Source organism: Amphimedon queenslandica, unplaced genomic scaffold (genome assembly GCF_000090795.2).
Source record: "Amphimedon queenslandica unplaced genomic scaffold, v1.1 AMPQUscaffold_13457, whole genome shotgun sequence".
Taxonomy (NCBI): Eukaryota; Metazoa; Porifera; class Demospongiae; order Haplosclerida; family Niphatidae; genus Amphimedon; species Amphimedon queenslandica.
Genome location: NW_003546307.1, coordinates 300,216 through 313,548, shown reverse-complemented (window position 1 = coordinate 313,548; position 13,333 = coordinate 300,216). Strand labels below are relative to the sequence as shown.

The 13,333-nt window shown below is 35.8% G+C and overlaps 5 protein-coding genes across 7 annotated transcripts in view; 1 reads left to right on the top strand and 4 right to left on the bottom strand.

Annotated features, from left to right (window-relative positions):
- Positions 1-2,005: 2,005 nt before the first annotated feature.
- On the bottom strand, positions 2,006-4,615 carry LOC109581159 (cysteine-rich motor neuron 1 protein-like). The gene is made up of 7 exons (XM_019995004.1): positions 4,125-4,615; positions 3,940-4,068; positions 3,645-3,881; positions 3,185-3,592; positions 2,685-3,081; positions 2,375-2,529; positions 2,006-2,318 (listed from the first exon to the last, which is right to left on the bottom strand). The coding sequence occupies exons 1-7, from the start codon at positions 4,411-4,413 to the stop codon at positions 2,128-2,130; spliced, it is 1,806 nt and encodes a 601-aa protein (XP_019850563.1). The 5' UTR covers positions 4,414-4,615; the 3' UTR covers positions 2,006-2,127.
- Positions 4,616-4,726: 111 nt separating this feature from the next.
- On the bottom strand, positions 4,727-8,821 carry LOC100633383 (ATP-binding cassette sub-family D member 4-like). 2 transcript variants are annotated; one of them, XM_019995002.1, is made up of 22 exons: positions 8,643-8,821; positions 8,487-8,599; positions 8,206-8,333; positions 8,014-8,153; positions 7,837-7,956; positions 7,651-7,776; positions 7,546-7,596; positions 7,445-7,487; positions 7,341-7,392; positions 6,988-7,109; positions 6,839-6,930; positions 6,636-6,782; positions 6,458-6,558; positions 6,332-6,385; positions 6,213-6,269; positions 6,074-6,165; positions 5,974-6,025; positions 5,866-5,918; positions 5,763-5,815; positions 5,171-5,247; positions 5,017-5,132; positions 4,727-4,968 (listed from the first exon to the last, which is right to left on the bottom strand). In XM_019995002.1, exons 1-22 carry the CDS (start codon positions 8,747-8,749, stop codon positions 4,906-4,908), a joined length of 1,959 nt encoding a protein of 652 aa, XP_019850561.1. In that variant the 5' UTR covers positions 8,750-8,821; the 3' UTR covers positions 4,727-4,905. The 2 variants fall into 2 exon arrangements, with proteins under 2 accessions (XP_019850561.1, XP_019850562.1); XM_019995003.1 differs by lacking the exon at positions 8,643-8,821 and having other exon boundaries at positions 8,404-8,568.
- Positions 8,822-9,105: 284 nt separating this feature from the next.
- Positions 9,106-10,147, bottom strand: LOC100633254 (glutathione S-transferase T1-like). 2 transcript variants are annotated; one of them, XM_003385553.3, is made up of 4 exons: positions 9,992-10,147; positions 9,856-9,943; positions 9,639-9,792; positions 9,106-9,578 (listed from the first exon to the last, which is right to left on the bottom strand). In XM_003385553.3, exons 1-4 carry the CDS (start codon positions 10,098-10,100, stop codon positions 9,240-9,242), a joined length of 690 nt encoding a protein of 229 aa, XP_003385601.3. In that variant the 5' UTR covers positions 10,101-10,147; the 3' UTR covers positions 9,106-9,239. The 2 variants fall into 2 exon arrangements, with proteins under 2 accessions (XP_003385601.3, XP_019850564.1); XM_019995005.1 differs by having other exon boundaries at positions 9,856-10,147.
- A 550-nt stretch (positions 10,148-10,697) lies between these two features.
- On the bottom strand, positions 10,698-12,326 carry LOC100633128 (prefoldin subunit 5-like). The gene is made up of 6 exons (XM_011404808.2): positions 12,136-12,326; positions 11,991-12,093; positions 11,912-11,943; positions 11,746-11,820; positions 11,533-11,638; positions 10,698-10,805 (listed from the first exon to the last, which is right to left on the bottom strand). The coding sequence occupies exons 1-6, from the start codon at positions 12,232-12,234 to the stop codon at positions 10,771-10,773; spliced, it is 450 nt and encodes a 149-aa protein (XP_011403110.1). The 5' UTR covers positions 12,235-12,326; the 3' UTR covers positions 10,698-10,770.
- A 748-nt stretch (positions 12,327-13,074) lies between these two features.
- Positions 13,075-13,333, top strand: part of LOC109581165 (uncharacterized) — a 28,766-nt gene continuing 28,507 nt past the window's right edge. The window contains exon 1 of the mRNA XM_019995013.1: positions 13,075-13,129. Within this exon, the coding sequence (XP_019850572.1) occupies positions 13,075-13,129 (55 nt within the window). The remainder of the gene's footprint in view (positions 13,130-13,333) is intronic.

The following is a 13,333-nucleotide window of genomic DNA, read 5'->3' as shown; positions in this document are numbered from 1 at the left end:
TAAGGACGAATGGTATCCAAGACACAAGAGAAGGGAATATCCAAGGACACAGAATATAAAATACTTCCAATTTAACAATTTTCTCATGTAGCGAGGGAAAAATGACCATCCCGGTCAAATGGACTGTTATCATAACAGTTGATATCAGCATTGCCCAAGCAAAATACTCACCAATGCCTCCTTCTACATCACATATGGTCTTACGCCCACGCTCCCAAAGACTTGCCCATAGGTCCAGGAACTGAGAAGCCAATACCAAAGACAAGAAAAATATGGCAATAAGATTATTGAGGATGAGTCTGTTTGTTAGTGTTTTGAAGGCTCTGAAGACTATCATAGCAATGATAGCTATGGCACAAAGGATTGAACAGATGGATCCACTAGTGCAATACACCATTAGCAGTGATCTTGACTGATTCTTCATTGCATGGCAACTCCACTCACCTTCGTCTCCTTTCTGCATCTTCCTACTGTAGCGCTCTGTTACACTGAAATAAACTGTTTTGAATTGTGATTTACTAAAAGAGCAAGTTGTTTTCGAAGTTGTATTCAGACAAAGATTGTGCATTAAGATATCTCTTATAGTTTTCCAAATGGTGATTATAACATGTGAAACGATGCAGAATTGATCATTTAATGTGTACAAAAAAGACACTAAACAAGGTAGCAATAATTTGAGACCATAAAGGTGATGTGTAGCCTATTATAACACATGCAAGAGTTATGAAACTTTTCATTTTTGAGCTCACATTTTAAACCAAAATAATTTAAAACTCATTCTACATCTTAAAGTTGCTTAAAATACATTATGAACTATTGTTAGTCAATAATTTCATATTCTTCATCTATTTCACTCTCCCTCTTGAATTCAGCAGTTGTTGTTGGACATGTTACTACTGTCACTCCATATTGAGTCAAATGATCGTGGGGATCTATCAGTCGCTCTCTTGCACTTTCATCTTCATTATAGTTTCTTTTGTTAATGATGAGCTGTCTCTGTTTTTTCTTAGTCTTGAAGCAGCAGCACCACTGCTTGATGTTTTCTTTAATAACTTTTAAAAGGAATAATAAATAGATAAATGTGAAGATTGGGGCGAAAATTCCCCAACATGGAGCTGTAGCAGCATGGGCATAAAACAACCACTTATTATACTTTCCTCCAGTAAATGCAATATATATTCGATTAGCTATAGCAAAACTGCTGAGGAATTGATATGTGATTGGATAAGCAAGCAAAGGTAGTGTCTGCTTGAGAGCTTTCCTGTAATCGAGGGACGTTGTATTTTTATAAGCACGTTTACAGAGTGTCAACCCAATAATAATGAGAGCAATGTTATTAAGGATTAATCCAACAATGAGCTCACCATACCAAACTGCATACATCATAATTACTCCTTCCTCATTGAACGAACAGTTTCTATGCAGCTTTATCCAGCACCACGAACCCCCAATACCATAGTTATTGTGAAAAAATGGCACCCATGCCACAAAGATGGGGAAAATCCATGGAAAAATGAGGTAGAATGGCTCCAGTTTAGCTACCTTTTCATAATATGAAGGTAGCATAACCATCACAGTCAAGTGAAGTGTCATCATCAGCGTTGATAGCAGCATCACCCAATCAGCATATTCTTGAGCAAAACCAATGAAAATGCATACATCAGTGTACTCATCATCTTCCCAAAAGTCCCACCACAAGCCAGAAAATTGGAAAATTGATGTCAAAGAATATGACAAAATTGAAACAAGAGTATATAATATAAGCCTGTGCGTCAGTAGCTTGAACAACCTAAAAATTACCATAGCAGCAATAGCAACAAGACAAAAGATAAAACAAACAGATCCACTTGTAGAATATACTACCAGCAGTGGTCTCAAAATGTCTTTGATTGATTGACCACAGTAAATTGCATCCCTAGTTCCATTTCCCTCTTCCACCTCCATGTTTTTTCTAATTTAATCTACCCTTAGTACCCTATTAAAAGATCTACCCCACCCACCAGTGTTTTATCAGATTCTCAAAAATTAATGGTATATATTTTAATTTAATTTGTTACATTACTGTTACTACTATGATACATTACATTATTGTTTTAAAATTGATATCAAATAATCACAATAATAATTTTAAGGTCCTTTATTGGTTGATTTAGTTGGTGTTCCTCTAATTGTCTTTGCTGTTTTGAGTCGTCTGTTAATGATGACTAGTATAATGACCACACCAATGAAACTGACAAGTGTCACAGCAGCTAGTAGAGTCATTACTATAATAGTAGCAGTTAAATGAGTGTCATAGCTTTCATCTGATACTGGTTGAACTGCATGAATATAAAAAATGATAAAAAATAAGATAAAAAAAAACAATAATACTCACCATTATTATTATTGTTGTTATTCATATTTCCTGGCATCATGTTATAATCAACTGCCATTTGGTTCACAATGACTGCAATGTCAGACTCTGATGTTTCCAAATTAATGGCCTCTGTGGCATTTTCCTTCAGTTTAAGAGTAAATAGTGTAGCATTCCTATAGAACAAAAATAACATTATACATATAGTTAAAGCAACTCAGTTAGTATGCATATACAAGAGGAGATAGAAACTCTAGTAGATGCAATGAAGAGTACAGTATGTACTAAACTTTCCATGTAGATCTATACATTAAAGTGATTGTATGCTTACACTGTTGATGAGACATCAGGTAGAGCACTAATATCTTGCAGTTCTATCTTTCTCTCTTTGAGTTTGAGGGCTAGCTCTGAAGAGAACTGATCCCACATTTTACTCACTTCCATATAAGGTATGTTGAGAAGAAGGACGAGATTCCTTGTTTGGGTGGGTCCTGGTTTGGTGGTCGGGGTTGCTTCCTCGGTGTTGCTAGGCGTGGTAGGCTCATTGCTAGGGCCATTGTTCCCAATGTTAGGTATATTATCCATAGGAGTATCTTCATCATTGCTAGGGGAAGGAGTTTCAGTAACTGTAATAGTACTGGAAGAAGTCATTGTAGAAATCATTGAAGAAGTCATTAAAGAAGTAGGCATAAGGACGACAGTAGGTGAGCCAGTGGGAGGTGTTTTGTCTAAAAGAAAAGAATGAATGATGAACAAAGCATTGAATAAACTTGATAAAATGAGAAGCAAAGACAAAACAATGCAATAGGACAATAGATTAAGGATTCTAACCTTTGCATATCGGACAGCAGGCTCCCACAGGAAATACATACTCTTGTCCTTCCTCAATGTTACAAGGAACAGCATCACAGACTTTCTCATGACACTTTATTTCATTATTATTACACCTGCAGGATACACACGGATTAATCTCCCATGTCTCCCCATTAATGTGACTCTCTCCTTCCAGGGTAATGCAGCCTAATGGTGCATTGGCTGGTGGGTTAGCAGTTTCATTTGACTCAAAACAAACGGGGCAGCATTCTCCCTCGGGTATGTAAGTGATGGAGCAATCAGTGGGCTCAGAGCAGTTCACTGATGCACACTCTGCACCAGTTTCAGTGCAAGTGCATGTAGTGCAGGAGTCATCTCTCCACTCATCACCAAAGTTATACTTTACACCATTATGACTGCAGGTGACTGAGAAAAGACAATTAACATAATATCTTTATACTTAAAAAGAGGGACTCACTTAATTGACATTCATATTCATTGCAGCAAACTCCTGCTCCCTGATCAGCTGATCTTGTCACAGCTAGCTTGGTACCAACAGGACAAGATTCTGGTGGTCCACTGCACATTGAGACATTGCACACGCAATGACCATTAACTGGACAACAATGATCAAAGAATGATGGACCTTCTTCAAAATACATTCCTTCACCACAGTCTTCTTGGACCGGACATCTTACCTCTTTACACTTTTTAACTGCATTACAAACAAATAACAATAAAATTAATGCAACGTTCTGAGGAGTTGTTCTCACTTTTTAATGTATCCTCGCACTCTTCCCTTGTGTAAAAAGGGAGTCTCTGAAGTGGACAGACATTATTATAATAACATTCACACTTGTCTCCTTTTACAGAGCAACCGAAAGTCAAGCAAGGTGTAATCTCTAAATGACAAAAGAATATGCACATTGATGCAATTCACACATGATATATTACTCACCATAGCATTTTCCCTTATAGCTTGCAGAGTAAGGGTCATCAGGCAAGCAGAGCAGATCTGGTGTGCATTCTCCAGCATCAGCTCCACAGACTTCTCCAACTCTTCTGTAACACTTTGCACAGCAATTGCAGGGATTGTCAATGTCGTGCTCCTCACAGCTAACAGGCTTACTGCAGTCACAAGGAGGACAGGGTACAAGAGCTGGGCTCTCTGTTCCCTCAGGATCAAGCTGAGCAGTTGTAAGGTTGAGAGATAAAAATAAACAAAAAATCGTGCTAAGGAGAAGCATCTTGTTTGCAGACAGGCACACACACACTCACACAAAAAGGCTATTGTCACACTCTCAACTCTTCCTTCTCAGTCTCCCTTTTATACTTATCATTCTTGATACAACAATAGACCCAATTGTTGCATTTTAAGTAGACATCATATAGGCTGCAGGTCTGCAACTGTGTTGACTTTAAAGGAGTCAGATACAGTAACTGATTTGACTTCCAACATAGTTTATTAGCCTGTCCCATAACAAATACCAAACCGTGTTGTTTACTGGCTCATGGATACACGAATGGACAATACAACAGCCTTATAAGGAACTGAAACTATTCAGTGAAAAACTAATTAATGAACCAGCCTGTCTGTATTTACATATTAAAGCATAATTCCTCACATAATTATGATTATAGTACACAGCCTTTGTTCAGAATTACATGTGTAGTTCATTCAGCAAAAAAAATAATTTATTCATAATAAATAGAATATACTAAGCTTTTCATATCCAAATCTATTCCACCAAACCAAGGGTCCACTGTCCTTTGCCAGTCAGTGCAAGAACCAATTGATGATACTGCAGTATAAGTTATAAACCTTAACATGTACATGTTGATGACTATACCTTTTTAATGGTTGATCGGTGGCCTATGCTCAGAAATGTAATGCCCATCTCTTGTAGAAGAGAGTAGAAATAGGTCTCATCTTCTTCACTCAGAGATGACGTAGCTTCATCTAAAACTACACACGAGATGAAGAGTGATACTGCATTTATTTACTAGCAAATGATGGCTTGTGGTAGAGAAGTCTAGCAAACACCATTTTCTGCATTTCTCCTGGAGACAAGTAGTCAGACCTTAACAATAAAATGCAATAAACTACATTGAATATTCAGTAATTTAGGATATAAAATAAGGTCCACCCCGATCTTGATTTTTAAATAAATTTTTTAAGTTACTCAAAAATTGGTTCAAAGACTTTGACCCGTTTTTTGAGTAATTTTAAAATTCGTAAAAAATCCAAATTAGATCGGAATGAGCTCAAACTTGCTACACAACATAAAAACATGTGTATGTATCAGAAAAAAATATAAAAACAGAGAATTCTCTCCTTTTCATTTTTGACGAAATTTGACCAAAATCCCTGTACTATAAGTACAGGGATTTTGGTTAAATTTCGTCAAAAATGACTCAGAAAAAATTCTTTGTTTTTATAATATTCTCTGAAACATATACCTGTTCTTATATTGTGTAGCAAGTTTCAGCTGATTCCGATCAAAATTGGATTTTTACAAATTTTTAAAGTTGCTCAAAAAGCTGTATTCTACATGTATATCTGTAAACTTATAAAGCATGCTTTTAGCTCACTTACCATTTCCCATCATATACAACATGAATTCCTCCTAATCTTTCCTTCACTGAATACTACAATAGTAGTAAAATGAGCGTTGCACATATCAATCTTAAAGCCTTACCAGTTTTGCCAGTCTCAATGCTTCATCAATGTCATTCTCAAACAATACAGAATCTGTAAGTACGAGAACAAGGGAAATAAAGAAGAGGAATTTTATTATAATAATTACCAAGCTCCCCAGTGTCAATATAATCTCTTTTATGCCTTTCTGGATAGGTCACCTAAAATAAATCATATTTAAACCAACCACCTTTCCTTTTAAGACTCACTTGATCAGCCAGTGACCCAATGGTTAGATGTGGTTTCTGAGGTAAGAACATCAGCTCACTCTCACTATCAGATAATACTATTTGAGCTTTCCCTATGCATCTACATTACTACATACAGTATACACTATGTATGTAATACCTTTGAGAGGGGTCCAAAGCTGTTTCAGAACCCTTAAAATTGAACTCTTACCAGACCCTACAACAGTAACAACAACAATAATAATATAGAGATTGCAGTCAAATAAAGCAATAACTAACCAGCTGGTCCTGATATGAGTATATTCCTACCTCTCTCAAAATGAAATGTCAACCCTGAAATAAAAGATATCACGGACAATGGATATATGACAACACATTCCCAATGTGTGTACTGGATGCTCTCACCTTCCACCAGTATAGACAAGTTTGATGAGTCTCCTCCCGAAGGTGTAGCTACAGTCACATCTTCAAACTGAGCAGCAACATCAGACTCAATCACAGACTCTCTAAAAAACAAAAGATTGGCACATCCTATACCTCTCCTCTCTCTCTCTTTCCCTCTCTCTCTCTTATGTACATGTACCTTATGTTAACAGGAGTGACTTCATTTGATACAATACCATTCTCTTTATTATCATTCCCATCATCATTAGATTCATCATTACTGTCACAAACTGATGATGCCTGCCTCTTGTTTAAAGCTTGCAGGACCTCAAGAAAATGACCAATTCTACAATAAGGAGGAACCATTACAATAGAGGGTTAGGAGGAGCTAGCTAGTTAAACCTGTGGGCATATCCAGCTAGGTCAGCAACATTGTTGGACTGATCGACAAGTGTTGAGAAATTATTTAGTAAATATAAAGAGAAAAAAGAAACCTAATATTATTATTGAGAGAAAAAATAAAACAAAAAGAGAAGCTATGATGTCCTTGCCTCACTAATTTGACTGGACAGCTCAGAGGAGGAGAGTGTGTCATATCCACCAGAAAATATGATAACACCAAGAACAATGTATGTTATGATGGAGCTGAGGTAGTCAAACAAATCAACGGACACTATATAGAGAAAATAAAGGACATTTGAGCTAAGGAAAATGAAAAGTTTTTTAAAATTAGAGAATAATAAATTAAAAGAGCATCAACAAAGAGCATGTGCAGATGCTCTATAATGCGATTTTGTAACAACAAAATACACTCAAAGACTCAACAATAAACATTCACACAGAAAAGCCATTAAATGACACTTAAGATTAAGTACAGGTCCATTAGAGGAAGGAATGGGCTTACTGTTAAGGGGAAATGACCAGTGGGCTACTTCCAACTGTGTCTTAAACAATTTCTATAAAAACATAAAAATAAGTAGTCATGTATATTGCATGTGTAAAACATACTCCCATTAGTTCCTTAGATTTTGATTCTTCAAGAGATCCCCCACTACAATAATAAAGAGAAAAAATTATATAACTAGTACATCTCCTCATGACAAAATTACTTAGAAAATGCTATGGACTCTGCATTTGTCCTCACTTCAACATGCTGAAACCTAAACAACAACATACAATTAAATAAACATGTGCAGAGCATAAGATCCTTCTACCTGAAATCACCCTCTCTCTTTTCCTGTGTGACAATAAGTGCAACGACTGGCCCCATTAGAAACTTGTTAATAACAGTTGCTACAGCAAATAATCCGTATATAGCAACAATTCCAATAAAGCCCATTCTATTAACAGGAGGAGCTGTAAATGTAACAAGGGGAGAGAGTCTGATGGACTAGACTCACGTGTTGTAAGTCTTGTATGTGTAGTAGCCAACAATAAATGGCCACAGGATGAGTTTAGGGAGTATCTGTGTAGCCAAATCATTACAGAACCTTTCGACATCTTGAGTAATACGTTGATCGCTACATAAAAGAACAAGAGCATGCAATATTGCTGCACTGGAGACTAGAGTCACATACGGGTTGTCGACAATCTTCTCAATAACATTTAGCTTGTAATAGTTGAGATTGCTGAAGTAAAGTCGCTGAATGTGACGAGTGAGCAGACACCTCCATCTTATGTATATTATGTTAGCCATCAGGTCTACAGCACTCTTACACTATAGCAACAAAGTCTTATATAGTCATGCATACCAAAAAGAATAGGCTTACAATACAAGCTGAAGCAACAATGATGAGTGACTGATAGACACTCTCTCTAAAGTTGCTATTGTCACGTGATGTAAGGGACGCATAGAACTTGCTTGGAATCAAACCGGTATTGTAATAATTGTATTCGGCTAAAAATAGAATAAAAATATTGACGGCAGAGCACGTACATACATTACATACATGCCCTAGCTGGCTTACCATAACACATTGCCACACGCATGCAAGAATAAATGTACATTAATAGACAGTGGAGCCTCCTAGGGATCCCTAGTCGCTATTACCTGAGGCTCTAATGAACAAGAATATTATAAAAAAACCTAATGTCCACGAGCGGACTGAGGGAAAGAAGACCCTCAGTATCTTCCAAAGTCTCTTGAAAAACAAAAAATTAAACCTAAAATAATAAAAGAAGTTAAAATCATCCAAAAAATCTGTACTTTGTTGATCCGAGTGAAGGGAGGGACACCTTTTTCTTCTTACTGGCAGGAACAGTCTCAGATTCATCTGCTGCTGGAGCTAAAAGAGGCTCAGACATTGTCTGCATCTGTGACCTTTCTTCTTTGCAAGCTACAAACACGTGCCAGGTGCATGTGTAGATCTAAAATCTGATGTAACGTTAAGGAAGGTGGAGCTAAGAATAATGAAGGATGATGTCAGGGTTTCTTCAGTTTCTTCTGCTGATTGCTTTGCTTGCAAGATGACTGGAGCATTGACCTGCTTTGGAGGTGCTACTTATATCCTGTATCAGAGAGCTAAACTACCTCCTGGTAGCAAGACTCGCCACTTTCTTTTTGCTCTTGGAATTGGTAAACCGTAAAGCATTAAAAATCACTCAGCTTTGATTTATAGCAACTTCTTAATTTTCAGGTGTAATGAGCATTGGAGTGTGGAGATTGACTATTTAAAGAGAAAAAATTCATGCAGTTTATAGTAACATTAAAGAAATTATAAAAGGAAAAGGGCACTCAAACTCTAATTCATTAAAAAAATTATAGCAGTATAGAATATAATGTCTAAATCTATTATCATCATCATTAATTTTTCTCCTTAAAAAATCCATTTTCTCTAGCTTCATGCAATGGAGCATGGACTTTGTCAAAAGCAGGATTAAGTATTTTGGTACATCTCTCCAGCCATTCGTTTAACTTGGGATTCTCTCTCAAAGGATCAATCTCACCATCCACTGACCACAGTTCAGTTAGTTCACATAAAGCTTGAAGATCAGCTATGGTGATCTCTTGACTGTGAATGAATGGAGTGTCTTTTAGATAATAACTTTCAATGATTTTAACACTCTTATGAAGCGTTTGCAAAGCACTTCCTGCTCTGTTTTCATCAGGAGGAATGCCAAAACTGACTTTCTTGATAAAGTACTATAAACAGAAAATTACCCTTTGTTGCTATGTCTATAGAGTTTAGATCTACAAACTCACCTTATAAAACATGTAGATTCCCGCCCCACGTCTAAGATTTTCTGTATGCCAGCTCAAGTATTCATCAATTTTTGCTCTTTTGCACAGGTCAGCTGTGGGATACCAATGGTTTGATAATTGATACTTGGTCACAATGTATTTTAATATTGCAGCACTAGGGATAGGGTGGGATAAGAAAGGAGAGTAAAGAGTGCAGAAAATTTAAGTAAAGCCAGACCTTTCAATCAAGCAGAATCCATCATCATTGATAGCAGGAACCTTGCCAGTTGGTGACACTTTAAGAAAATCCTCTTTCATATTATCACCTACATATATAAAGCTTTTTATAAGTGCATCACAATAGATGAACATGCCTGCCACTAAGTCTACATAGCAAGGTGTATATGGAACTCCAGTTGCTTCTAGTAGCATCCATACTGCCCTGGAAGGCTGAGAAAAGGGCTCGTAATAAAACTTGAGCATCTCAAACAAAACAATAACTGGTGCGTGGGCGTTGAAATCAACTTGAATTTGAGCCACACCCACAAACTTGAGCATATGAATAGTAATAATGTCCCTGTCCTATGAGAATTTTCTAATTAATATATCTCAATTTATTCAAATATCAGATAAGCTAAGAGATGGTTGGAGCATAAGAGAGATTGATGGGATCAAGTTCCTCTGCAAGAAAACAATCGTAGAGCAAGAGGGCATGTGCATATCATGTGACTATCACGTGATTCATAATCCCTCCTATTCTGTACCAATCCTCTACTTCTCAATGACTAACGAAATGGGACGACGTCTATCACTGGAAGAGATGTGGGCGTGGCTTCCTTCATCTACCCGAACCGATAACAAATGGTCGATGGTGACTGGGACGGATCACCCACTCCTGACCACGCCTTATTTTCACGTCCATCCATGCCACACCTCCACTTTGATGTCTTCCTCCGGACTTGACACAAGTTCCTTTTATTTATTGACGTGGTTGAGCAGTCTGGGACCTTTGGTGGGTTTAGATGTATCCTTAGAATATCATCAAATATAATCTTGATTTTTTTGATTCACATTTATTTTCATAATAATTATTAATAATTAATTTTTTATAATAATAATAATAAGTATTTTTACATTGTTGATCAAACAAATGTCAATGGAACTTGGCCTGCATTGTACTGATGATACCTAATAAAGCAAAATAATATTTATCAGCTAACTATCATTCCTACAATGCAGAAATGGGTGCTATTACATTATTCATTTTTAAATAAAATTGCCCAAAACCAAGTACCAGGGACTTTGGCCCGATTTTGGAGCAACTTTAAAAATTCATAAAAAATCCAAATTTGATTGGAATCAGTTCAAATTTGAAACACAGAATAATATCATGTATATGTATCAAATAAAATTATAAAAATGAAGAATTCTCTCCTAGTCATTTTTGACAAAATTTGGCTGAAATCCCTGTACTATAGTACAGGGACTTTGGCCCAATTTTGGAGCAACTTTAAAAATTCATAAAAAATCCAAATTTGATCGGAATCAGTTCAAATTTGAAACACAAAATAATATCATGTATATGTATGAAATAAAATTATAAAAATGGAGAATTCTCTCCTAGTCATTTTTGACAAAATTTGGCTGAAATCCCTGTACTATAGTACAGGGACTTTGGCCCAATTTTGGAGCAACTTTAAAAATTCATAAAAAATCCAAATTTGATCGGAATCAGTTCAAATTTGAAACACAAAATAATATCATGTATATGTATGAAATAAAATTATAAAAATGGAGAATTCTCTCCTAGTCATTTTTGACAAAATTTGGCTGAAATCACTGTACTATAGTACAGGGACTTTGGCCCAATTTTGGAACAGCTCTTTTATTTTGCACCTGGTGCTACCTGACTCACTTTCTCTGAGTTTATATTTCTCTTTTAAGCTCTGTTGGAGCTTCTCCAGATTTGAAGTAACGTAGTCCGTTCTTCTTTGAAAAAATTCTAATGCAGCTTTGTGCTTCTAAAAATAAATTAAACAAAAGGATGTATCAGAAAATGCTAGGATAAAAAAAACATCGTAAACCTCTATAATTTAATTTTAAAATGAGGACAAATAACCATTATTACTTTTTCAACGTAATATCCTGTTCCTATGTCACACATGAAAGTATCATTATGCTTTAAAAGGCCAGGCACATACATCTGATGAAGGAAAGTTAAGAAAATTTAACAATAAAAAATTATTATTAATGACTAAAATTTTTATTATTCATTATTATCATTATTTGGATACAGACGATGTTAAAGGTACTAATATTTCCTTTCCTACACGTACGAAAAATTTAGAAAAAAATCGTCAAAATATAATGTACCTTCACTGGCCGGGGCAGTATAATTTATAGCTGATTTCGACTCTAAATATTTTTGTTGCACAATCTTGAGTTGTGCCATTGAAGTCGTGAGTAGTCCTACATCCTGTGAATAAAGGAAAAAGAGGAAATCAGAATCAAAATTTACCTCTTCCACGGAGCTTTTTAACTGATCCAATTGCTGGATGTTAAGAGAAGCGAGATTAAGTACAGTCACACCAGGTTCTGGTTTGCTACTGGACGCCATCTTTAACCATTAAAAAACTATTAATTAACAATAATACCAAATATCACGTGATTATATCACACAAAAATTATTATTTTAATTGCTTGAAAGTAATAATAATAATAACAATAATAATAATAATGATAATAGTAATAATAATGATTATTATAATTACATATATATATATATAATTATAATAACAACGATGTGCCAACTTGGTAGTGAGTTGTTGTACAATAAAAAGAACTTTCTCTATCAAAAAATCATAATAATAATAATAATAATAATAATCTATACTAGAGTAAAACTTTGGCTATGCCATCTGCACCAGCACTGGCAAAGAAAGGTTTAGTCAAGTGACAAGTCACGTTGTATATCGACTCATCAAATCTCTTCCTATGAGCTGTGATCTCTTGAACGCAAGTCTTCGTCTCCATACTCCAGAAACGCAGAGAACCATCATGACCTAGGGAGAGAGAGAGAGAGAAAGAGAGAATGAAAAATAGAGAAAGGGGGAGCTCTTACTTCCTGACAATATATACAGTCCATGTGGATCAATGGCTAGGCCAGTCACAGCGTCCATGTGAGCAGTCATAGAGTGGGTTACTTGACCTTTTACAAGAACAAGAAAAAATAAAAAAAGAACAACCACTGTCCCTTTCTTACTTAAGCATTTACATGCATAAATTAAAATTTAAAACACAACTACATGTACATGTATGTAACTACATGTAAATGTAGAAACAGTTTTCTATTGATCTCCTCTTGCTTTATCTCTCTGTTCCCGCCCCTCTCTCTCTTTAGTGTATGAGTGATAATCATACCGGACTTTGAGTCAAAGAAGCAAATGTACTTGTCCTCATGAGCAGTAATAACGATAGGGAGTGTGGGGTGACTCAGGACCTTGTTTATCTGCGTAGTGGGTGTGCCATCTATAATAATAAATATAATAATAATAATAATAATAATAGTAATGACGAGCATTATTGCATAGAGGATATTCAGCTTTAGCTAAAACATGCAACTCTATAATGTAATACTAGGAATGACAAGAATTCTTAAATCATAAGGTCTAACATAACAAGTAGAACATGTTCATTCTGCATGTACTACACCATAT